General features: G+C 42.9%; 1 protein-coding gene across 2 annotated transcripts in view; it reads right to left on the bottom strand.

Annotated features, from left to right (window-relative positions):
* BAG4 (BAG cochaperone 4) overlaps positions 1 to 25516 on the bottom strand; it is a 39060-nt gene extending 13544 nt beyond the window's left edge. The window contains exons 1-2 of one of the 2 annotated variants that reach the window (XM_054498600.2): positions 24937 to 25516; positions 9326 to 9433 (exon numbers count right to left, since the gene is read on the bottom strand). In XM_054498600.2, coding sequence (XP_054354575.1) covers positions 9326 to 9433; positions 24937 to 25461 — 633 coding nt within the window. In that variant the 5' untranslated portion in view covers positions 25462 to 25516. The remainder of the gene's footprint in view (positions 1 to 9325; positions 9434 to 24936) is intronic. The other variant, XM_054498602.2, reaches the window with a different exon arrangement.
* Positions 25517 to 25573: the final 57 nt, after the last annotated feature.

Genomic DNA, 25573 nt, shown 5'->3' with positions numbered 1-25573 from the left:
AAGCAACTCAACTGAGTTTGAATAATACTGAGAAAACCTTGCGAATTTTATTAACAGTTGGGTGAGACAATATCTTCTGCTTCCAGAGATATAGCCTGAGATTGTGAACTTCCGTGCTGTTCACACCCTACTCCATGAATCGCCCTCCATGCTCCTCTCAAGAGTCCACACTATTAGTTGAAGAATGAAGTTCTGAAAAATGAGGAAAGCTTTAGTTCAAACGCTACCCTAATACTTGCATAGCACATAAACTGCACCTGCCATGTGGCAGGCTAATCAACTTGGTAGATTGGTCAGACACCTTAGCAACATTAACAGCTTCTTAAAAAAAAAAAGATATAAATTCCACACTCAGAATAAATGCATGAAATTACATATTCTTGGCTTATTATAGCTACTTTTGAATGAGAATTTTTAAGATTTATAAAACCAACCAAACAGAAGAATGACAATGTGGCAAGGCTAACCCAAGGAGGTAGCCAGGAGGTAAAGACATGATGCTGCTTAATTTTTTAAAAAGGAAACCAGTCATATCTATATACCACTATAGGAGTCTATTTTGGATAGAAGCTAGACCAAGTGCAATGGCTCACGCCTGTAATCCCAACACTTTGGGATGCGGAGGTAGAAGGATCACCTGAGCCCAGGAGTTCAAGACCAGCCTAGGCAACATAGTGAGACCCCATCTCTACAAAATATTTAAAAATTAACCAGGTGTGGTTGCACGCACCTGTACCTAGGACACTGAGACAGGAGGATCACTTAAGTCCAGGAGTTCAAGGTTACAGTGAGCTATGATTATGCCACTACAATGAACTGGGTGGTAGAGCAAGACTATCTATCTCAAGAAACAAACAAAAAAAAGATGATGATAAATGTATAATCCCCATGTGATGTTTTGCCAGAAAATACACATGTGCTCACCTCAAAAAGGTGTATGTCTAGACACCTTTGGGTTATTTTAAATCCAACAACTTGTATGTTGTATCTAAAAACATTTGCACATTATTACTGTTGCTTTTAAAAAGTTACTATTAAATTATAAGTTAATATTTTTTGAACCTACATATGAATGTAATAAATACTTTTACCTAAGAGGGAAAATGTTATGAGAAAAAGCAATCTTTATCAGTAAGATCAGTGAAATCAGAAAAATTAACATTAACTTATAATTCATGACTTTGAGTTTTGTCTCCCTCTTACATTAACTATAAAAGTACACATGCTACTCTCCAAACTGATCTATGATGCAATCTCAACAAAAATCTCAGCTGCCTGGCCAGGTGTGGTGGCTCACGCCTGTAATCCCAGCACTTTGGGAGGCCAAGGCGGGCGGATCACCTGAGGTCCGGAGTTTGAGACCAGCCTGACCAACATGGAGAAACCCCATCTAATTTTATACTAAAAATACAAAATTAGCCGGGCGTGGTGGCGCATGCCTGTAATCCCAGCTACTCCGGAGGCTGAGGCAGGAGAAAGGCTTGAACTCGGGAGGCGGAGGTTGCTGTGAGCCGAGATCGTGCCATTGCCATTGCACTCCAGCCTAGGCAACAAGAGCAAAACTCTGGCTCAAAATAAAATAAAATAAAATCTCAGCTGCCTTTTTTACATAAGTTGAAAAGCTGATCCTAAAATTCATATGAAAATGTAAGCAACCCAGAATAGCCGAAACCATATGGAAGAAGAAAAAGAAAAAAGAGAGAGTCCATCTCTTTGGACAGACTCATACTTCCTGATTTCAAATTTTACTTCAGAGCCACAGTAATCAAAACAGTTTGGTATTGGCTTAAGGAAGACATATAGATTAATGGGACAGAATTGAGAGTCTGGAAATAAACCCTTACATTTATGATTTTTAAGAAGGGTACCAAGGCTGGGCACGGTGGCTCATGCCTGTAATTCCAACACTTTGGGAGGCTGAGGCAGGTGGATCACTAGAGGTCAGGCGATCCAGATCAGCCTGTGCAACATGGTAAAACCCCGTCTCTACTAACAATACAAAAAAAATTAGCCCGACATGGTGGCAGGCGCCTGTAATCCTAGCTATTCCGGAGGCTGAGGCAAGAATCACTTGAACCTGGGAGGCAGAGGTTTCAGTGAGCAGAGATTGCACCACTACACTCCATCCTGGGCAACAGAGCAAGACTCCATCTCAAAAAAAAAAAAAAACCAAGCTAATTCAGTGGAGAAAGCATAGTCTTTCAACTGATGATACTGAGGCATAACTATCCACATGTAAAGCAGTGAACTTGGGCCTTACTTTGCACCATATTGCAAAAATTAACTCAAAATGAATCATAGACCTAAATATGAGAGCTAAAACTATAAAAAAAATTCTAAGAAGAAATCGGGTTGGGCGCAGTGGCTCACGTCTGTAATCCCAGCACTTTGGGAAGCTGAGGCAGGTGGACCACGAGGTCAGGAGGTCAAGACCATCCTAACTAACATGGTGAAACTCTGTCTCTACTAAATACACAAAAAATTAGCCAGGCGTGGTGGTGGGTGCCTTTAGTCCCAGCTACTCAGGAGGCTGAGGCAGGAGAATCACTTTAACCCGGGAGGTGGAGCTTGTAGTGAGCCAAGATTGCGCCACTGCACTCCAGCCTGGGCGACAGAGCGAGACTGCCTCAAAAAAAAAAAGAAATCACAGGAGTGAATCTTTATGATCTTTGGTTAGTCAAAGTCTTCTTGGATAAGACATCAAAAGCAGGAGCAACAAAATAAAAAACAAGAAAATTGCACTTCATCAAAATTAAAAGCTTTTGTGTTTCAAAGGACACCATCAAGAGTGTGAAAAGCCAACCCACAGAATGGAAGAAACTATTTGCAAATCATATACAGTCATGCACTGCATAACTATGTTTCAGTCAGCAGTGGACTGCATACATAACAGTGGTCCCATAGGATTATAATGGAGCCAAATAATTGTAATGCCTTGCAACAGTGTAGCTGTCATCATTACTCACCTGTTTATGGTGATGCTGGTGTAAACAAACTTGCTGTGTGCCAGTTGTATATAACACATACAATTATATGTAATACATAATACTTGATGATGATAATTGACTATGTTACTGGTTTATGTATTTACTACATACTACACTTCTTATCATTATCTTAGCATGCACTTCTTCTACTTGTACATTTTTTAAAGGTTAACCGGAAAACAGCCACAAGGAGGTCCTTTGGGAGGTATTCCAGAACCAGGCATTATCATAGGAGATGACAGTTCCCATGCGTCTTATTGCCCCAAGATGAGGAGGTGAAAGACAGTGATACTGATGATCCTGACCCTAGGATGGCCTATGCTAATGTATGTTTGCGTCTTCCTTTTTAACACAAACAGTTTTAAAAATACAAAAACAGCCACACGTGGTGGTTCATGCCTTTAATCCCAGCACTTTGGGAGGCCAAGGAGGGCAGATCACGAGGTTGGGAGATCGAGACCATCCTGGCTAACATGGTGAAACCCCATCTCCACTAAAAATACAAAATATTAGCCGGGCGTGGTGGCAAGCGCCTGTAGTCCCAGCTACTCAGGAGGCTGAGGCAGGAGGATTGCTTGAACCTGGGAGGCAGAGGTCGCAGTAAGCCGAGATCGCACCACTGCACTGCAGCCTGGGCGACAGAGTGAGACTCCATCTCAAAAACAAAAAACAAAAACAAAAACAAAAAAACTTAAAAACAGGAAAAAGCTTAATAGAATAAGGATATAAAGAAATTAAAAAAAAAAAAGAAACAAAACTTTTTTTTTTTTTTTTTTTGAGATGGAGTCTCACTCTGTCGCCCAGGCTGGAGTGCAGTGGCGTGATCTCAGCTCATTGCAAGCTCTGCCTCCCAGATTCACACCATTTTCCTGCCTCAGCCTCCCGAGTAGCTGGAACTACAGGCGTCTGCCACCTCGCCCGGCTAATTTTTTGTATTTTTAGCAGAGACGGGGTTTCACCGTATTAGCCAGCATGGTCTCAATCTCCTGACCTCGTGATCTGCCCGCCTCGGCCTCCCAAATTGCTAGGATTACAGGAGTGAGCCACTGTGCCCAGCCCCAAGGAAACATTTTTGTACAGCTGTACAGTATGTTTGTATTTTAAGCTAAGTATTACTATAAAAGAGTCAAAGCTTTTTAAAATTTAAAAGTTTATAAGGCCAGGTGCAGTGGCTCACTCAGGCCTATAATCCCGGCACTTTGGGAGGCTGAGGTGGACAGATCACCTGAGGTCAGGAGTTTGAGACCAGCCTGGCCAACATGATGAAACCCTGCCTCTAATAAAAATACAAAAATTAGCCAGGTGTGGTGGCACACGCCTGTAGTCCCAGCTACTAGGGAGGCTGAGGTGGCAGGATCGCTTGAACCCAGGAGGTGGAGGTTGCAGTGAGCCGAGATCACGCCACTGCACTCCAGTCTGGAGGACAGAGTGAGACCCTGTCTCAAAAAAATAACTTAAAATAAAATAATAAAATAAAGTTTATAAAGTAAAAAAGTTGCAGTATTTATTGAAGAAAGAATTGTTATACAAATTTATGGTAAACTAAGTGTACAATGTGTATAAAGCCTATAATAGTGCACAGTAATATCCTAGACCTGCCCATTCACTCACCACTCACTCACTGACTCACCCAGAGCAACTTCCAGTCCTGCAAGTTCCATTCATGGCAAGTGCCCTGTACAGGTATGATATAATATTTTGTTATCTTTTGTCTGTATTTTTACTGTATCTTTTCTATATTTAGATGTGTTTAGATACACCAATACTAACCATGGTGTTACAATTGCTTATAGTATTCAGTACAGTAACATGCTGTACATGTTTGTAGCCTAGAAGCCATAGGCTATACCATATAGCCTAGGTATACAGTAAGCTGTACCATCTAGACTTGTGAAAGTACACTCTATGATGTTTGCACAATGACAAAATTGCCTCTTGATGCATTTCTCAGAAAATATCCCCATTATTAAGCAATGAATGACTACATTTGATAAGAAACTTGTATCTAGAATGTATAAAGAATGCTTAAAACTCAACAATAAAAAGACAACCCAATTTTAAAATGGTCAAGGAATCTTTTCTTTTTTGAGACAGAGTCTCGCTCTGTCACGCAGACTGGAGTGTAATGGTGTGATCTCATCTCGGCTCACTGTAACCTCTGCCTCCTGGGTTCAAGCAATTCTCCTGCCTCAGCCTCCCAAGTAGCTGGGATTACAAGCGCCTGCCACCATGCCCAGCTAATTTTGTATTTTTAGTGGTGAAGGGGTTTCACCATGTTAGTCAGGCTGGTCTCGAACTCCATACCTCAAGTGATCTGCCCACCTTGGCCTCCCAAAGTGCTGGGATTACAGGTGTGAGCCACCGCACCAGGCCCAAAGAATCTAAATAGACATTTCTCCAAACAAGATATACAAATGGCTAATAAGCACACTAAAAGATGCTCAAATCATTAGTCATCAGAGAATTGCAAATCAAAACCACTTTGCACCCACTAAGATGGCTATAATATTTTTTTTTTTTGAGATGGAGTCTCGCTCTGTCGCCCAGGCTGCAGTGCAGTGGCACAATCTCAGCTCACTGCAAGCTGCCTCCTGGGTTCATGCCATTCTCCTGCCTCAGCCTCCCGAGTAGCTGGGACTACAGGCGCCCGCCACCACGCCCGGCTAATTTTTTGCATTTTTAGTAGAGATGGGATTTCACCATGTTAGCCAGGATGGTCTCAATCTCCTGACCTCATGATCTGCCTGCCTTGGCCTCCCAAAGTGCTGGGATTACAGGCGTGAGCCACCGCGCCCAGCCTATAATAATTTTTTTAAAGGAAAATAAGTATTGGTAAGGATGTGGAGAAATCAGAGCCCTCATACATTGCTGATGGGACTATAAAATGGTGCAATCCCCTTTGGAAAACCGTTTGCTAGTTCCTCAAATTGATACATATAGGGTTACTCTATGACCAAGCATTCCATTTCTAGGTATAGACCCAAGATAACTAAAAACATATTTCCACATAAAAACTTGTACATGAAGGTTGTAGCAGCATTATTTATAATAGACAAAAATGAAAGATAACCCAAATATCTATCAATTGATGAAATTTGGTATATCCTGAGAACATGGAGAAGGCTGAAAACATTACACAGTGACAGAAGCCAGAAACAAAAGGCCACATACTGTATGATTCCATACAAAATGTCTGGTTAGAAAAATCCTGAGAGATAAAATAGTAGATTACAGGTTGCTGAGAGCTAAGGGGAGGGAGTAATGACATTTTAAGTTCAGGGTTTCTATTCGGGGTGATGACAGTGTTCCAGAATTAGACAGTGATAATGGGTAAACTTTGTGAATATACTAAAAACCAACTGAATTGTACACTTTGAAGGGTGGATTTTATAGTATGTGGCCAAACCACAACTATGTAACATTTAGCAATAACAATGTCCACTTCTCAATTTCAGTCATGGGGATGAGGCTGACACAAGTAAAATGAAAGTTTGTGGTAAGTACTAACATGATCTTTATTTTACATTCCATTATCTCTGATCAACCTCATCCTGAAGTTCATATATACATGATTATTATAGGCTAGGCACAGGGGCTCACACCTGTAATCCCAGTGCTTTGAGAGGCCAATTTGGGAGGATAGCTTAAGGCTAGGGGTTTGAAACCAGCCTAGGCAACACAGCAAGACCCTGTCTCTACAAAAAAACAAACGAATTAGCAAGGCATGGTGACGTGCACCTGTAGTCCTAGCTACTCAGGAGGCTGAAGTGGGAGGATCTCTTGAGCCCAGGATTGGGAGACCAGCCTGGGTAACACGGCGAAACCCTAACTCTACAGAATAAATTTTAAAAATTAGCTGGGCATAGTAATGTGCACCTGTAGTTCCAGCTACTCAGGAGGCTGAAGTGGGAAGATCACTTGAGGCCAGGAGGTCGAGGATGCAGTGAGCTGTCATCATGCCACCATACTCCAGCCTGGGCTACAGAGCAAGACCCTGTCTCAAAAAAACAAACAAAAGCCAGGTGCAGTGGCTCACGCCTGTAATCCCAGGACTTTGGGAGGCCAAGACGGGTGGATCACAAGGTCAGGAGATCGAGACCATCCTGGCTAACACAGTGAAACCCTACCTCTACTAAAAATACAAAAAATTAGCTTGGCGTGGTGGCAGGTGCCTGTAGTCCCAGCTACTTGGGAGGCTGAGGCAGGAGAATGGCGTGAACCCGGGAGGCAGAGCTTGCAGTGAGCTGAGGTCACGCCACCGCACTCCAGCCTGGGCGAGAGCGAGACTCGGCCAAAAAAAAAAAAACAACCCAGAAATATGGCTAGATAAAAAAATACAATGGAAATATGCAAATATGACAATTACTCCTTTGTTAGTACAACCATTTTGAAAAGTAATTTGGCTGTATCTAACAAAAATGTACACACCTGGCCGGGCATGGTGGCTCATGCCTGTAATCCCAGCACTTTGGGAGGCCAAGGCGGGCAGACCACGAGGTCAGGAGTTCGAGACCAACCTGGCCAACACGGTGAAACCCCGTCTCTACTAAAAATACAAAAATTAGCCGGGCGTGGTGGCAGGCACCTGTAATCCCAGCTACTCGGGAGGCTGAGGCAGGAGAATCATTTGAACCTGAGAAGCGGAGGTTGCAATGAGCTGAGATCCCGCTATTGCACTCCAGCCTGGGTGACAGGGTGAGACTATCTCAAAAAAAAAAAAAAAGTACACACCTAAACCCAAAAATTCCATACCCTAAGGAAATTCTTATCTCATATTTATATAACAGAAAGATGAAAACCAACGATGAGCAAAAGAAGCAAGCTGCAGGAGTGTGTTTGTCAGTATGAAATCACACATCTCAAGTTTAAAAACATGTAAAATAAAAGTATATAAAGTTTATGGATACACAGGCAAGTGGTAAAGGCATAAAAACACAAATGGGATAATAAATATAACTTCAGGCCGAGCACGATGGCTCATGCTTGTAAACCCAACACTTTGGGAGGCCAAGGTGGGCGGATCACCTGAGGTCAGGAGTTTGAGACCAGCCTGGCCAACATGGTGAAACCCTATCTCTACTAAAAATCCAAAAACTGGCTGGGCGTGGTGGCTCACGCCTATAATCCCAGCACTTTGAAAGGCCAAGGCAGGCAGATCACCAGGTCAAGAGATCGAGACCATACTGGCCAACATGGTGAAACTCCATCTCTACTAAAAATACGAAAATTAGCTAGGTGTGGTGGCACGTGCCTGTAGTCCCAGCTACTCGGGAGGCTGAGGCAGGAGAATCACTTGAACCCAGGAGGCGGAGGTTGCAATGAGCCAAGATCACGCCACTGCACTCCAGCCTGGCAACAGAACAAGACTCCATCTCAAAAAAAAAAAAAAAAATTCAAAAAATTAGCTGGGTATGGTGGTGCGTGCCTGTAGTCCCAGCTACCCAGGAGGCTGAGGCAGGAGAATCACTTGAACCTGTGAGGAGGAGGGTGCAGTGAGCTGAGATCACACCACTGCACTCCAGCCTGGGTGACACAAAATGACCCTGTTTCAAATAAATAAATAAATTAAATTTCAGTAAATGAAAAGAAGTGTCATTGGGCTTCAATTGTATTTGGTTTACTTCTTTCTTAAAAATCTGAAACAAATGTGGCAAACAGAAATTAACAAATATGCATGCTAGATTTTTGTGGGGTTTTTTTGTTTGTTTTTTGTTTTGAGACGGAGTCTCACTCGTCGCCCAGGCTGAAGTGTAATGGTGTGATTTCAGCTCACTGCAACCTCTGCCTCCCGGGTTCAGGCGATTCTCCTGCCTCAGCCTCCCTAGTAGCTGGGAGTACAGGCGCCCACCACCACACCCAGCTAATTTTTGTATTTTTAGTAGAGATGGAGTTTCACCATGTTGGCCAGGCTGGTCTTGAACTCCTGACCTCAGGTGATCTGCCCGCCTTGGTCTCCCAAAGTGCTGGGATTACAGCTGTGAGCCACTGCACCCAGCCCTGCATACTAGATTTAAAATGTATATATTTTCTGTACTTTTTGTAAGTTTAAAATATTTTAAATTAAATGTCTGTAATAAGGCAAATTTTCAAAAATAAATATATTTTATGTTTGTTCCTTCTGGGTCCTGAAAAATAATTTATTATGCCTCAAGCTATAGGTATATTTGCCTAGATATTTCCTTATCTCTGAGCTAAAAACATTAAGATGAGATTGATGGAGCCCATTAAAGCAAAGAAAAAAAACACACACTCATCACTGCTCTGAAATCTGCACAGGTTTTGAAAATAAATCTATTCATTAAGAAAAAGTTCAGAAAGTCTCTGTTTTTAAACCATACCTGGCCTTGCAATTCTGGTCTTACAGGATATGTACTTGGGTAAGGAGCCCTAGATCTCGCAGTAGAATTCCAATAGTTAGAATTGTAGCTAGGATATGGTGGCTGCTCCTAAGAAAAAAAGAAAAATAAATTCACTCTTAATAACATTTATACATCATTTTAAGATAGATTGATAGAGGCAGGTTATAAGGATTAAAAAAAAAAAAAGCAATAGACAAAAAGCAATAAGCTGGGCACAGTGGCACACGCTTCTTGTCCCGCTACTGCGGAGGCTGAGGTGGGTGGATCGCTTGAGCTCAGGTGATTGAGTCTAGTATGGTCAAGAGAGACCCCGTCTCTTAAAAACAAAAAATAAAAGAAAAAAGGCAATAGGAACCCACTATAAAACTGCTAATTATTCAGTACATGGTAAATCAAATGCTCTATGACAAAACAATTATTAGCTAGTAAAAAGCTGTTCTTATCCGTTTCGACAATGCCACCACACCAAATGCTATATAAAGGAATTCTACTACATCAAGATGATTAGCAAAATCAGAGACATTAGATCACCTCTATCCTTCTCCAATAACTAATCCTCATGACTACTAATTTAATTAGTGCAACAAAATGGTTCTTTGCTACTGTTATATTTACCAATAACTTTGGAACACAAAGACATTACTACTAGAGTTTAGCTCAAGCACATACATCTTTCATCTCCAACTTCTTTGCCTTGACACACCCTAGTTTTTCATATTCTACTCTGTGCTATGGCTAAGCTTTCCGCTGGCAGCCTCAGTGTCAGGCATTGATGCAGAACATTTACCAATCCAAAGAGAAAATCTAGCTACGACAATAATTTCATCAGCCTTTCTCTCCAACTCAGAAAGTTAATGCAATGATTTGCAATAAGCCAATGAACTTTGATAAAAGACTAAATAGACTCAAAACTTCTCAGAGCACCTATTATCTGGTTTATTACATACATTTATTATCCTATGAGTTATTTTGCTTTCAACTGTATAGATTTAGGGTTTTTTTGTTTTTTTTTTTTTTTGAGACACAGTTTCGCTCTTGTCCAGGCTGAAGTGCAATGGCACGATCTCGGCTCACTGCAACCTCTGCCTCCCAGGTTCAAGCAATTCTCCTGCCTCAGCCTCCCGAGTAGCTGGGATTACAGGCACCTGCCACCATGCCCAGCTAATTTTTTGTACTTTTAGTAGAGATGGGGTTTCACTATGTTGGCCAGGCTGGTCTTGAACTCCTGACCTCAGGAGATCCACCTGGCTTGGCCTCCCAAAGTGTTGGAATTACAGGCATGAGCCACTGTGCCTGCCCAAGTATAGTTTTAACCTTGAACAGGACCTTCGACATTTTTTCTAAAACTTTGAATATGATTTCACAAAGAAATTCATTGGCAGCTGAAATAACTGAGAGATTATCACTATTAGCTTAACTGCACTACTTATCCATTTCATGATACTTTGTTTTCAGTAATATTTTGAATTTTTTTCAGTAATCATAATTATCAACACTGTTGGTCCTGTTATCTTGGTACTGTTATGCAGGTATTATAGTTGCAAATGAATACTTACATTGGTATTGTTGGGAATCAGTATTTTCACAATGGGAGACAGGAGACACAGATATAAGAATAATGAAACTTAAAACCTTATAATCCTTAATTTGAACTGTAAATATCAGTATGAATTCAAACTGTATTTTATCTTCTTAAAAAAACCACCAACTTGGCCAGGCGCAGTGGCTCACGCCTGTAATCCCACCACTTTGGGAGGCCTGACGCGGGTGGATCACCTGAGGTCAGGAGTTTGAGACCAGCCTGGCCAACATGGTGAAACTCCGTCTCTACTAAAAATACAAAAATTAGCTGCGTGTGGTGGTGGGTGCCTGTAATCTCAGCTACTCAGGAAGCTGAGGCACGAGAATAGCTTGAACCCAGGAGGCGGAAGTTGCAGTGAGCCGAGATCACGCCGCTGCACTCCAGCCTGGGCCACAGAGCAGAGACTCCGTCTCAAAAAAAAAAAAAACCCACCAACTTGGGCTGGGCGCAGTGGCTCAATCTGTAATCCCAGCACTTTGGGTAGCTGAGGCAAGAGGATTGCTTGGGGCCAGAGACCAGGAGTTCAAGACCAGTCTGCAAAATAATGAGACTCAGTCTTTACTCAAAAAAAAAAATGTCAGGTGGGCGTGATGATGGGTGCCTACAGTCCCAGCTACTCAGGAGGCTGAGAGGTGAGAGGCAGAGGCAAAGTCCAGGAATTCAAGGTTATGGTGAGCTATGATCTATGATTGTGCTACTGCACTCCAGCCTGGGCAACAGAGTAAGATCCCATCTTTAAAAAGAAAAAATCTACCGACTTGATAACCACACACAGAATATAATTCAAATAATTCTTGAACAGTTTTCTGAATGGACATCCTTAGTGGTACCTTTCTAAAAGCAAAAGAAATTTAAAAATATCTTAAACTCTTCATATAATGTTATTAGTAGTGATATTACTATCTTAATTTTTAAACTATTTTGTGTGTATTGTAGAATAGAGTAAATACATACAGTAGTGTTATTGGGAACCAATATTGTCACGAGGACAAGGAAAGATAAAATATGGAATGGGGCAAAATGAGGAAGACCTGGGGGATAGTGAATGTGGTGGTGTCAATACAAACTCACATAAGTAAAAAACATAATTTGGCTGGGTGTGGCAGCTCACACCTGTAATCCCAGCACTTTGGGAGGCCAAGGCAGGTGGATCACGAGGTCAAGAGATAGAGATCATCCTAGCTAACATGGTGAAACCCCGTCTCTATTAAAAATACAAAAAATTAGCCAGGTGTGGTGGCGGGCTCCTGTAGTCCCAGCTACTTGGGAGGCTGAGGCAGGAGAATGGCGTGAACCTGGGAGGCAGAGCTTGCAGCGAGCCTAGATCGCGTCACTGCACTCCAGCCTGGGCAACAGAGGGAGACTCCGTCTCAAAACAACAACAACAACAACAAAATGTAATTTAACCTTTTATGCAAAACAAACAAATATGGATAAAAGTGACAGTGTGCCAGTCCACACAAAGGATTTAGGAGTCACTGCAAATTCTAGCAACGCTCTTGTGTTCCCATGCACTCCACAAGACCTACATTATCTTATATGGGAGCTGTGTTTTCAACTGAAGTCCCAGGATGAGAAGACACACAGGTAGACCTGAATTGAACCTGGGGCCTAGAGAAGAACCACTAGAGTGGACTCACAGAACCTGAGCAAGAAATAAATGTTTATCATTATAAGCTACTAAAATTCTGGAATTGTTGTTTCAGTATAGGAAAAGTCAATTAATGCAATAACTAACAATCAAGTTGGTAACATAACCATAGAGAAAAAAGAATTACTTCAAATGACTTAGCTCACATTATTTTGACTGTACGTCCTCAGTGGAATTTATTCTCTAAGGACAAGCTGAACTGCAAAGAAACCGAAACTGCATCCATTAGTTGTTACTCATAAAACTGGTATTCTTATTTTCAAGTTTTACTCACTACCATCCAATTCACCTATTTAAAGTATACAATTCAGGCCTGGCATGGTGGCTCATGCCTATAATCCCAACACTTTGGGAGGCCGAGGTGGGTGGGTCACTTGAGGTCAGGACTTCAAGACCGGCCTGGCCCACATGGTGAAACCTCATCTCTAATAAAATACAAAAATGAGCTGGGTGTGGTGGCGGGCACCTGTAATCCCAGCTACTCGGGAGGCTGAGGCACGAGAATTGCTTGAACCCGGGAGGCAGAGGTGTAGTGAACTGAGATTGTGCCACTGCACTCCAGCCTGGGCAACAGGGCGAGACTCCATCTCAAAAAAAAAAAAATTAGCCGGGCATGGTGGCACACACTCGTAGTCCTAGCTACTTGGGAGACTGAGGCAGGAAAATTGCTTGAACCTGGGAGGCGGAGGTTGCAGTGAGCCAAGATCATGCCACTGCACTCCAGCCTGGGTGACAGAGCAAGGCTCCATCTCAAAAATAAATAAATAAATAAATAAAAAGTAAATAAAGTCTAATTTGTCTGATATTAATGTAGCCACTCCAGCTTTCTCATAGCTGCCGTTTGCATATTTCTTTTATATATATATATGTATACATGTATATATATATTTATATGTGCATATATGTAATTTTTAATTAATAAAAGCAGTACATATTTTTGGGATACATGTGATATTTTGATGCATGTATATAAAGTGTAATGATCAAAACAGGGTAACTGGCATATCTGACACCTCAAACATTTATCTTTTCTTTATTGCATTATATTTCTTTTTCTATCCATTTACTTTCAAACTATTTGTATCTTTAAACCTTAAGTGTGCCACCTTTAGACACCATATAATTGGATCTTTTTTTTTTTAAATCCAGTCTGTCTTCTGACTAGATTGTTTAATCCATGCACATTTAATGTTATTGATACAGCTGGATTTACATGTTTTATTTTTACTTTTTGTCATCTACTTTTACTTTTTGTTTTTTATATGTCTCATGTGTTTTTGTCCTTTATTCCACCTTTACTGCTTTCTTTTGCATTAAGTGAATATTTTCAAATGTAGCATTATAACTTAATGATTATACATTTTTTTTTTTTTCTTTAGACGTTACTCTTGGGCTAACAATATACTTCTTTTTTTTTTTTTTTTTTTTTTTTTTTGAGGTGGAGTCTCACTCTGTCACCCAGGCTGGAGTGCAGTGGCACGATCTCGGCTCACTGCAAGCTCCGCCTCCTGGGTTCATGCCATTCTCCTGCCTCAGCCTCCTGAGTAGCTGGGACTACAGGCGCCCGCCACCACGCCCGGCTAATTTTTTTTTTTTTTTTTTTTTTTTGTTGTATTTTTAGTCCAGACGAGGTTTCACCATGTTAGCCAGAATGGTCTCGATCTCCTGACCTTGTGATCCACCCACCTTGGCCTCCCAAAGTGCTGGGATTACAGGCGTGAGCCACAGCACCCACCCGGGCTAACAATATGTTTCTCATCAGAATCAGCTTCTGATTTATACCAACTTAATTCCAGTGAGATACAGGAATGTTATTCCTATATAAGTCTGTTCCTTTTCCCCTTTTTTGTGATTTTATTGTTATCCACATTATGTCTACAAATGTTACAAACTCAACATTATATTGTTATACTTATTACTTTATATAATATCTTTTAAATAATCTGAGAGAAGAAAAGAGCCTATTTGTATCTTTTGTTATATTAACCTTGTTATTAATCATTTCTGATACGCTGGTGTGTTCAATGGTGTCTGACATTTCTCCAACACGTCAGTCTTTTTTCTCTCCTTCATATTGCATAATCTATATTGATCTATCTTCAAATTCATGAATTCTTTCTTCTGTCAGTTCTAGCCTATTGAACTCCTCTAGTAAATTTTTCATTTTAGTTATTGTACTTTTCAACTCCAGAATTTCTATTTGGTTCTTTTTTAATATATAATTGCCATCTGTTTATTGATATTCCCTATTTGATGTGACATTATCACACATCTTTCTTTGCATCTTTAATCATAGTTTTTTAGTTATTTGAACATATATAATGGCTACTTTGAAGTCTTTGTCTATTAAATGTGACATCTGGTCACTTTCACAATCAGTTTCTGTTACCTGCTTTTTTTCCAGTGTATGGGTCATACTTTCCTGTATAGCTCATAATTTTTTGTTGGAAACTAGACATTTTAGCAACTCTGAGTACTACCGGTCCTACCTTTTCCACCTTAGGCTTGTTATTGTCATTTGCTCGTTTGTTTAGTAACTAGCTGGATTATTTTTGTAAAGTCTGTTTGCCCTCAAACTTCAAGTATGAAGTATGTGATATTGCTCATTAGAAGGCACAGCCTTGGGTATGCCCACAGTCATCCTGGATGACAAAGATTTTTGTAAGACTTTCTTTGAGTGTATCTTTCCTTGACCACATCTAGTTGTTAAAGCTTCACTAATTTCCAGCTGATTGCTCTACTGGTTTTAATAACACCCTGGGGCATAAATTGCTCCACAGACTGAGTAGATCAAATTTGGGTCCCTCTAAAGGGACAGTTAGTTCCCAAGGTCAGTGTTTGAGAGTTGTTCTGATACCAAAGGGCTCCTCCTAGCTTCTTCTTTTCCTGGTTCTCTCCACCAAACTAGCTGGCCTACAGTTTATCCTACATCTCCAGTGAATTTAACCAGTCTCTTCCCTATTGCTTTGCACAACAACCTCTGCAGTTTTTTTGAGTTTCTCCACACTCCTAAGCTTCTCCATACTTTATTCCTTTAGGAAAAGATTAGGAGCTACGTCTTTTACAGCCTACTTCTGCTTCCAGATAAAACATCTGAGCCACTCTCTACAGCTAGAGTGGGGACAATGGTGTGTTTATCTGAATGGCATCCCTGCTTTACGAAGTGCAGTACCCATGGGAAGGGAGGCTGTAGATTTAGGTCTTCTCGGCTTGAAAAGCAAGGGTAAAGGTGATCGGAGCCCCAGTATTTTCAGCAGTGCCTTGTCCAAGGTCAAGTCTCCATCCTAGGAGTAGGGACTGGGTGAAAGAAAGGAACCACCACCACTCAGCCACAATTACCTAGAATTTTGCCTCAGTGACAGGCATCTGGGGCAAAATGAGAAATGTTGGTACGCTACTCCTCCTCCTAGGATGAAAACCTTCTGACTGAGGCAATGGGGTGGAATACATGGAGCTGGAGCCCTGTGTTCTTGGCTACACCCTCTAGAGTGAAGTCTCTATCTCACTAGCTGCAAAAAAGGAGGGATGGAGGAGCTTTTAGTTCAAATATCACAGACCCAATGTTCTTACTGAGTTTTGTAGATTTTCTTGAACAAATGTTTCTTCATGGCCAGGTGCGGTGGCTCAAGCCTATAATCCCAGAACTCTGGGAGGCCAAGGCAGGTGGATCACGAGGTCAGGAGTTCAAGACCAACCTGACCAACATGGTGAAACCCTGTCTCTACTAAAAATACAAAAATTAGCTGGGTGTGGTGACACACACCTGTAACCCCAGCCACTCAGGAGGCTGACGCAAGAGAATCGCTTGAACCCGGGAGGTGGAGGTTGCAGTAAGCCGAGATCGCCGAGATGGCGCCATTGTACTCCAGCCTGGGAGACAGAGCGAGACTCTGTCTAAAAAAAAAAAAAAAAAAAAGTGTTTCTTCATTTGCTATATTCCCTAGGACCATTTCCAGAAACTGTAATTTGTTGTTTTTTAAAATTAATGTTCACCAGTTTCACTGGGAACTAGGTCCACAGAATTCTTCATGCTGTCATGCCAGAACTGGAACCTGACATTATTTTGAACTTATTTTATACATGATTGTTAGATTGTGCAAATATTTGTAATTAAGTTAGGAATCAAGATTTTTTCATATAAAATATACAAAGAAGTTAAAATTCCTATAATGTTAAATTTGAATTAATATAAGTATGAACTCATTTATTTTTCTATTTTAAAATACTTATTTTATAATTCTGCCCTTTGGAAAGGTCTAGACGCAATGACAACACAATAACAATTAGTATATATGCCAGGCACCCAACTGTTATTTCTGTACCAAGTATTAAGGTATTGCCCCTTGCCCCTCAGGTCCAAACACAGCATTCTTTTTTTTTTTTTTTTTTTTTTTTTTTGAGACAGAGTCTTGCTCTTGTTGCCAAGGCTAGAATGCAGTGGTGCGATCTCGGCTCAACGCAATCTCCGTCTCTCAGGTTCAAACCATTCTCCTGCCTCAGCCTTCCGAGTAGCTGGGATTACAGGCATGCGACACAACGCCCAGCTAATTTTTGTATTTTTAGTTGAGACAGGGTTTCACCATGTTGGCCAGGATGGTCTCGATCTCCTGACCTCGTGATCTGCCCGCCTCAGCCTCCCAAAGCGCTGGGATTACAGGCGTGAGCCACTGCGCCCGGCCGCAAGCACAGCATTCTATACTTGGCTCTGTGATGCAAGGCTGGAAGTCTACAAACATTTCTCCCTCCCCAGCTTGCTTGCTTTCTGGTTCTGCCAACACACTATGCTAGGCTAGAGGAGGAGACAGTGGACTTGCTTCTTCCTGTCTGCTGTTTCCATCAGTGTCAACCCCACAATGCCATTCAACCTGTATGCAGCAGTCAGTCAACAACACTTTCCAACCCGAACGTCCTCAGAGGTACCTGCACCAGGTAGGAGGCGCCACCTCCTGGCCACTCTTCCAAGTTTTCAGGTTCTTTTTATATTTTTATTTTATTTTATTTTAATTTATTTGAGACAGGGTCTCACTCCATCACCCAGGCTGGAGTGCAGTGGCACAATCACAGCTCACCACACCCTCGGCCTCCTGGACTCAGGTGATCCTCCCACCTCAGCCTCCTCAGTGGCTAGGAATACAGGGGCCCACCACCATGCCTGGCTAATTTTTGTATTTTTTGTAGAGACAGGATTTTGCCATGTTGCCCAAGCTGGTCTTGAACTCCTGGGCTCAAGCAATCCACCTGCCTCAGCCTCCCAAAGTGCTAGGATTACAAGCGTGAGCCACTGCGCCCGGCCATTCTTCCAAGTTTCCTGGCTCTAATCACTCCAACCTCTTCCCTTTATTCCCCAACCCCAGGAATTGTAGCTGCTTCCTCCACTTACTATTTTCTGTTACTTCTGTGTTCTCTTTTTCCCTTTTCAGAACTCCAATAACCTGTTTAGCTAATTTCCTAAATCAAATTCTAACTAGTGTGGTTTCTGTTTTCCTGCTCAGATCCTGACTTAACGGTTTCTAAATGTAATTCTCCACTTGGGAGAAAAATACAATCAAGTTCTTAAGGAATGGCTGATTATGTGTCTTGGGACAAAATATATACAAAGCCTGAGACATCTTGTTGTACCAGAAATCAAGGAAGCTATCAAAAATCAATGGGTCATGCCAGGCACGGTAGCTCACGCCTGTAATCCCAGCACTTAGGGAGGCAGAGGCGGGAGGACAGCTTGAGCCCAGGAGTTTGAGACCTCCCTGGGGAATATAGCAAGACCCTGTTCTCCACAAAAAGAAAAAGAAAAAGAAAAAAAAAATCAATGGGTTATGTCCAAAGGAATCAGAAGCCAAGAAAAAGGGACTCCCACTGACATAATATGGTATCATTTAAGCATCAAAAAGAATGACTGCTATCTGTTGCTAAGGTTTCCAGTACAGATGCAAGGAAAAAAGTGTCCTTATGCTTTCTGTCTGTCTGATTGTGGCAGCTGAGATTAAATAGAAGAATACAGGGAAACTGGAATAACCTTGAAAACAGTGAAGAGCCTGTTTTACTCCGAAAAACCTAACTTTTGAGTCAGCAGGAGAAGTTTTGGGAAATAGCCCTTACCACCCTTACCTGGTTGATTACACTTGCAAAAGCTTAAAGGTGGCCAGGCACAGTGGCTTATGCCTGTAATCCCAGAACTGTGGGAGGCTGAGGCAGGCGGATCACAAGGTCAGGAGATCGAGACCATCCTGGCTAACATGGTGAAACCCCATCTCTACTAAAAATACAAAAAAAAATTAGCCAGGCGTGCTGGCGGGCGCCTGTGGTCCCAGCTACTCGGGAGGCTGAAGCGGGAGAATGGCATGAACCCGGGAGGCGGAGCTTGCAGTGAGGCGACATTGCGCCACTGCACTCCAGCCTGGGCGACAGAGCAAGACTCTGTCTCAAAAAAAAAAAAAGAAAAATGGGTCAGTATGTATAGCTCAGTTGTGGTGGTGGTGGTGGTGGTTACATAATTGTATGCAATTATCAAAACTCACAGAACTATACCCTAAAGACAGTGAAATTTACTTTATGTAAATTATGCCATAATTTTTTTAATGAAAAAAAGAATGTCCTCAATGAAGCACTAAAAGTATAATTTTATTGTCTTAAGGAAAAAAATAATGTCTGTCTTTTTTTTCCTCCTTTTGGACAAAATGGCACAAATCTAAAAATATCCCTAGTAACAGTGAAAGTCTGTAGCTCATGGCCCTCCCAACATGACACTAATTCTATGAAATAGCATTTGGTTTCACAGGAAACTGGCTGAAGTTGAACTCTATTCTATAAACTAAGTTACCAATTTTATCATGTGCCTAACTCTTTCCAAACCTTTTGTTGAATGAAATACAAACTAAAACAAAGGTAATAAAATGTTTTCACAAGCCACAATAATGTGAATTAAAGTTCTATGTCAAAGAAAATTTGATTAAAATTATGCAAGATAACTAATTTATTTCCTTTCTTCTGAGAAATAAATAATCCCAGCTGAAGACTGGAGTCAATTCCTTTAAAGTAGATATGTGATTACATTTTCCAAAATGACTTACCAACATTCCCCCAAACTGAAACCCCAGCCCAAGCAAATCTAACAGCAGAGGAATCAGTAGCACTAGTACTACATAAATTCCATTTACAGATTTGCTTATATTTTTCATAAGAATTGGACAAAAATTATTAGTAAAGTACATGATAAATTATTTGTATAGCTATATGGTTCATAATCACTAATAAATCACCTTATGCTCCTATACTGACCATCATAATTTTTTAACTTTTCAAACTCATTTGGATCTCTTCCAAATGCTTCTCTGTGTTGTCCCTCTTGCCCCAGCATCTGGTTCAAGCATTTACCACATAAATTTCGCAGAGCATCCCATTCTACTTCCCTTACTGTAAGATGACCTAGCTTCCTACTCCACCACGAAAGGAGACCAATAGCTGTCAATGCCCCTCTGCTCCAACTCCAAACTTGTTACTTTTCTCCCTGTAGCGCAAAAGAGGTTTCTCAACTCTAACTCTTTTCCCTTACTTCCTTATTTTTATTTTATTTTATTTTATTTTATTTTTTTGAGAGTCTCGCTAGGCAGCCCAGGCTGGAGTGCGGTGGCATGATCTCGGCTCACTGCGACCGCTGCCTCCCTGGTTTGAGCAATTCCCAAACTAGCTGCAATTACAGGCATCCGCCACCACGCCCGGCTAATTTTTGTTTTTCTTTTTCTGGGACAAGGTCTTGCTCTGTTGCCCAGGCTGGAGTGCAGTGGTGTGATCTCGGCTCACTACAACCTCCATCTCCCAGGTTCAAGTGGTTCTCCTGCCTCAGCCTCCCAAGTAGCTGGGATTACAGGTGTGAGCCACCACACCCGGCTAATTTTTGTATTTTTAGTAGAGACGGGGTTTCACCACGTTGGCCAGGCTGGTCTCAAACTCCTGACCTCAGGTGATCTACCCGCCTCAGCCTCCCAAAGTGCTGGGATTACAGGCGTGAGACACCACACCCAGCCTAAAGTTTTACTCTAAAAAAACATAGGGAGTGGCCGGGTACCAAAAATACAAAAGTAGCCGGGCATGGTGGCGGGTGCCTGTAATCCCAGCTACTTGGGAGGCTGAGGCAAGAGAATCGCTTGAACCTAGGAGGTGGAAGTTGCAGTGAGCCAAGATGGCACCATTGCACTCCAGCCTGGGCAAAAAGAGCAAAACTCCGTCTCAAAAAAAAGAAATTAAAAAAAAAAAAAGGCTAGGCGCGGTGGCTCACGCCTGTAATCCCAGCACTTTGGAAGGCTGAGGCGGACGGATCACGAGGTCAGGAGATCGATACCATCCTGGCTGACACGGTGAAACCCCGTCTCTACTAAAAATACAAAAAAATTGGCCGGGCGTGGTGGCGGGCGCCTGAAATCCCAGCTACTCGGGAGGCTGAGGCAGGAGAATGGCGTGAACCCAGGAGGTGGAGCTTGCAGTGAGCTGAGATCAGGCCACTGCACTTCAGCCTGGGCAACAGAGTGAGACTCCGTCTCAAAAAAAAAAAGGGAGTGATAGATTTCTAATTTTTTCCCTGCCATACTTAAATGTGTTAATATAGTCAAGTCTGTGTTGTAGTTCAGTACATCATCTAAATATAATCAGTTCTATAGAGCAATGCTTCTCAAATATTAATGTGCATATGAATCACCTGGGGATCTTAATAAATCGCAGCAGCAAGTCTGGAAGAGGAGAGATTTTGCATTTCTATCAACCTCACAAGTGACACCGAGGCTTCTAGTCCATGGACCACACTTTTTGAGTAGCAAGGTTATAAAAGGTTCCTATACTGTTTGCTTTTTTAATTTGACAGATGTATACTATAAAAATGCAAAAGATAAAAAAAAAAGTCAAAAGAACAAATCTGGAAAAAACATTGCAACATCTGTGACAACATGCATATCTTTTTTTTTTCTTTTTTTTTTTTTTGAGATGGAGTCTCGCTTTGCTGCCCAGGCTGGGGTGCAGTGGCATGATCTCGGCTCACTGCAACTTCTGCCTCCCAGGTTCAAATGATCCTCCTGCCTCAGTGCCCCTAGTAGCTGGGATTACAGGCATGCACCACCACACCTGGCTAATTTTTGTGTTTTTAGTGGAGGTGGGGTTTCGCCATGTTGACCAGGCTGGTCTCGAACTCCTGACCTCAGGTGATCCACCTGCCTCAGCCTCCCAAAGTGCTGGGTTTACAGGTGTGAGCCACCACGCCCGGCCAACATACACATCTTTGGTATGAGTTTTCTATTGCTACAGAAAAATTACCATCCTATACTTTTAAAGTTTCAGAATCATCAATCTGAAAGATAGTACAAACTCTTAAAATGGTTTACAAATGCCCATTACACATTTCTACCTTTATCTCCAACTACTTCAGCACCATCACCCACCCTATGGGCACAAATGTACTCAAACCACACCTGACAACTCCTTACACAATGCTAAAATCTTAACTTCTTTAGTCTATCCAACCCTCCCTAAGTCTATCCCAGAAAACAGACTTTGGTTTTGACAATACAGCAGGCCCAGTAAAAGTCAGTCATCAGTTTAGAGGTCCTCTCCTCTTTCCCCACTTCAACTGATTTTTGGTCTAATTTGGCCAAGCATTTCACCATTCTGTAGTCCCATGACCTACGTCCTACGTATTCCAGATTTAGGCTGGGAAAATATGGATCTTTCTTTCTTTTTTTTTGAGATGGAGTTTCACTCTTGTCTCCCAGGCTAGAGTGGAATGGTGTGATCTCGGCTCACTGCAACCTCCGCCTCGTGGGTTCAAGCGATTCTCCTGCCTCAGCCTCTCGAATAGCTGGGATTACAGGCGCCCGCCACCATGCCCGGCTAATTTTTATATTTTTAGTAGAGACGAGGTTTTGCCATGTGGGCCAGGCTGGTCTCGAACTCCTGACCTCAGGTGATCCGCCTTCCTTGGTCTCCCAAAGTGCTGGGATTACAGGCATGTCACCACGCCCAGCTGGATCTTTCTTTAATTTATAATTAATCTTGGCCGGGCACTGTGGCTCACACCTGTAATCCCAGCACTTTTGGAGGCCGAGGCAGGAGGATACCCTGAGATCAGGAGTTCAAGACCAACCTGGCCCACACGGCAAAACCCCGTCTCTACTTAAAATACAAAATTTAGCTGGGCATGGTGGCGGGCGCCTGTAATCCCAGCTACTAGGAAGGCTGAAGCAGGAGACTTTGACCCCGGGAGGCGGAGGTTGCAGTGAGCTGAGATTGCGCCACTGCACTCCAGCCTGGGCGACAGAGCAAGACTGCGTCCCAAAAATAAAAAATAAAAATAAAAAATAATTTATCACTGCTACATGTTTTTCTCATACAATTGTTTACACTGTGATATAATCAACATACTATAAACTCTACCCTTTTAAAATGTACAATTCAGTAGTTTTTAGTATATTCAGAGTTGTGCAACCATCACCACTGATTTTAGAACATTTCTTATTTTTTGTTTTTTATTTTATTTTTTTTTTTTAGAGACAAGGTCTTACTATGTTGCCCAGGCTGGTCTCAAACTCCTGGACTCAAGCAATCCTCCAGCCTCGGCAACTCAAAGTGCTGGGATTACAGGTGTGAGCCACCTCACCAGGCCCTGATTTTAGAACATTTCATCATCCCAAAAAGAATATTCTCACCTACACCGCCAGTCCCCCAACCTCTGGCAATCATTAAGCTTTCTGTCTCTAGATTTACCTACTCTGGCCATTTCATATAAATAGAATCACACAATATGCAGTCTTTCTGACTGACTTAGCTCACGTAGTGTGATGTTTTCAAGGTTCATTCATATTGTAGCACGCATCAGTAGTTCATTCCTTTCTAAGGCCAAATAATACTCCATTGTATGAATATATTAACACCATATTTTGTTTATTGAGCATCAGTCGTTATGTCCTTACAACATTCCTGTATTCGAATAAAGAACCAGGGCTCTGAGAGGTTCACTCACTTTATAACTCAAATAATAAAAGGACATTTGGGGCCGAGTGCAGTGGCTCACGCCTGTAATCCCAACACTTCGGGAGGCCGAGGGGCAGGGGAAAGGGGGATCACTTGAGGTCAGGAGTTCAAGACCATCCTGGCCAACATGGTGAAACTCCATCTCTACTAAAAATACAAAAATTAGCCGGGTGTGGTGGCCGGCGCCTGTAATCCTAGCTACTCGGGAGGCTGAGGCAGGAGAATCGCTTAAACACGGGAGGCAGAGGTTGCAGTGAGCCGAGATGGCACCACTGCACTCCAGCCTGGGCAACAGAGCGAGACTCCATCTCAAAAAAAAAAAAAAAAAAATTGACATTTCTACATTTCTACTTTTTGGCGATTATGAATAATGATGCTATGAACATGGGCGGACAAGCTTTATGTGAACATACGTTTTCAGTTTTCTTGGGTATATAGCCAGGAGTGGGCTTGCTGGGTCATATACTAATTCTAATGCTTAATGTTTTGAGGAACTACCAAACTATTTTCCACCATTTTACATCCCCACCAGCAGTGTACGAGAATTTCACTATTACATTTTCAACAAATGAGGATAATTCTTGAACGAATAGAGAGGTATGCTGCCACCGTAGAACGACAACCCACTACCCAGAAGACTGCATTAACAAAGCAGAAGTATATGTCCGGCAGGAAAACAGAGAATAAAATGTTACAGGTCCAAGTGTATTAGGCAAGTGAGTTAACCTCGCAGAGCCCCGGTTCCTTATTCGAAAAAAAAAAGGGCCGCTGTAATGCCATTTTACCTTGCAGTCACCGTGAAAATCAAATCAGTCAATCCGCGTAAAGGTACTTTACAACACTGATTATTCATGATTCGATCTCAGGCAAGGCATTAGGGGCAAACAGCTAAATGCCCAGATCCCTCCTCCTCGCAAAGGTTCCTTCCCCTCGGGAGGGTCCCTGAGCGACATTGGGGGCTGCAGCCACTTCCCTTCCCCGGGAGAGCCGGTCTGCCAGCCACGCAGGATAAATTGCTAGAGCTGGAGCAGCAGATCCGTGCCACCCCTACCCAGCACGGCTCCCAGGAGAGAGATCTGCAGCCTGCTGCTAAGCTTAGTAAGTCCGCGCAGAATCGTTCTCTTTTAAATGGTAATAAACATATTTTTGGGGGTCGAAGCAGAAAATGAGGGGCAAAGGGAACACAAGCATATCCCCCCAACCTCTGATCCCAATCTCGATCTCTCCAACACTCCTCCACACACACCCTCCTCCACATAAGGAAAACAAGTATGAAACCCGATCCTTTACGAACCCCAGCCCCAAGGGCCCTCACCTCCCCGCAAGGACAGAGGGTGCAAAGCTTACCTGGTGGCTTCCTCCGGCTCGACCAGGTTCTGGCCAGGCGCCTCCAGAGGGATAGTAGCCATCGCCTCCTCCGCCTTCTCCCAGCCAGGTGGTCTCCGCCGGGCCGCCCCCGCGCACCCGCCAGGAAATGGGAGGCTGGGGAGGTTCAGGGCGAAGAGGATATAAGGGTGGAGGTGGGTGCACCGGCACATCTCCACCCCCAGGCCCGTAGTAGCGGCCGTAGGACGGACCGTCACTGGGGCCGTAGCCCGAGCGCCTCAGGGCCGACATGGGATCCGCTGCCCTGAAGCACTTCCCGCCCCCCAACCCCACGGCCGACCCATCGCGCAGGCGCCCGCGGGCGATTGCGAATGGAGAGCAGCGAAGGGGGTCGGAAGACGCCAGCCAATCCCAGGCCCGGGCCCGCCCCTTCTGCTGCCGAGCCCCGAAACCTGAGGGACGGAGGTCAGACTCCGGGGTCTCGGGAACCCGGAGACGAGGGAGGACGCCGTATTCTTTAAGAGGGAGTATACGTTTCCTCGCCATTTATCCAATGGAGATTCCTCTTCCCTACTTAACAGGAACAGGGAAAGCGTGTCCCCCAACGGTACGGCTGCCCCGCCTCTTCCTGGGGGCCCGCACGTGTTACAGGAAGTGG

This window comes from Pongo pygmaeus, chromosome 7 (genome assembly GCF_028885625.2).
Source record: "Pongo pygmaeus isolate AG05252 chromosome 7, NHGRI_mPonPyg2-v2.0_pri, whole genome shotgun sequence".
NCBI classification, from domain to species: domain Eukaryota; kingdom Metazoa; phylum Chordata; class Mammalia; order Primates; family Hominidae; genus Pongo; species Pongo pygmaeus.
This window is presented reverse-complemented; position numbering and strand designations above follow the sequence as displayed.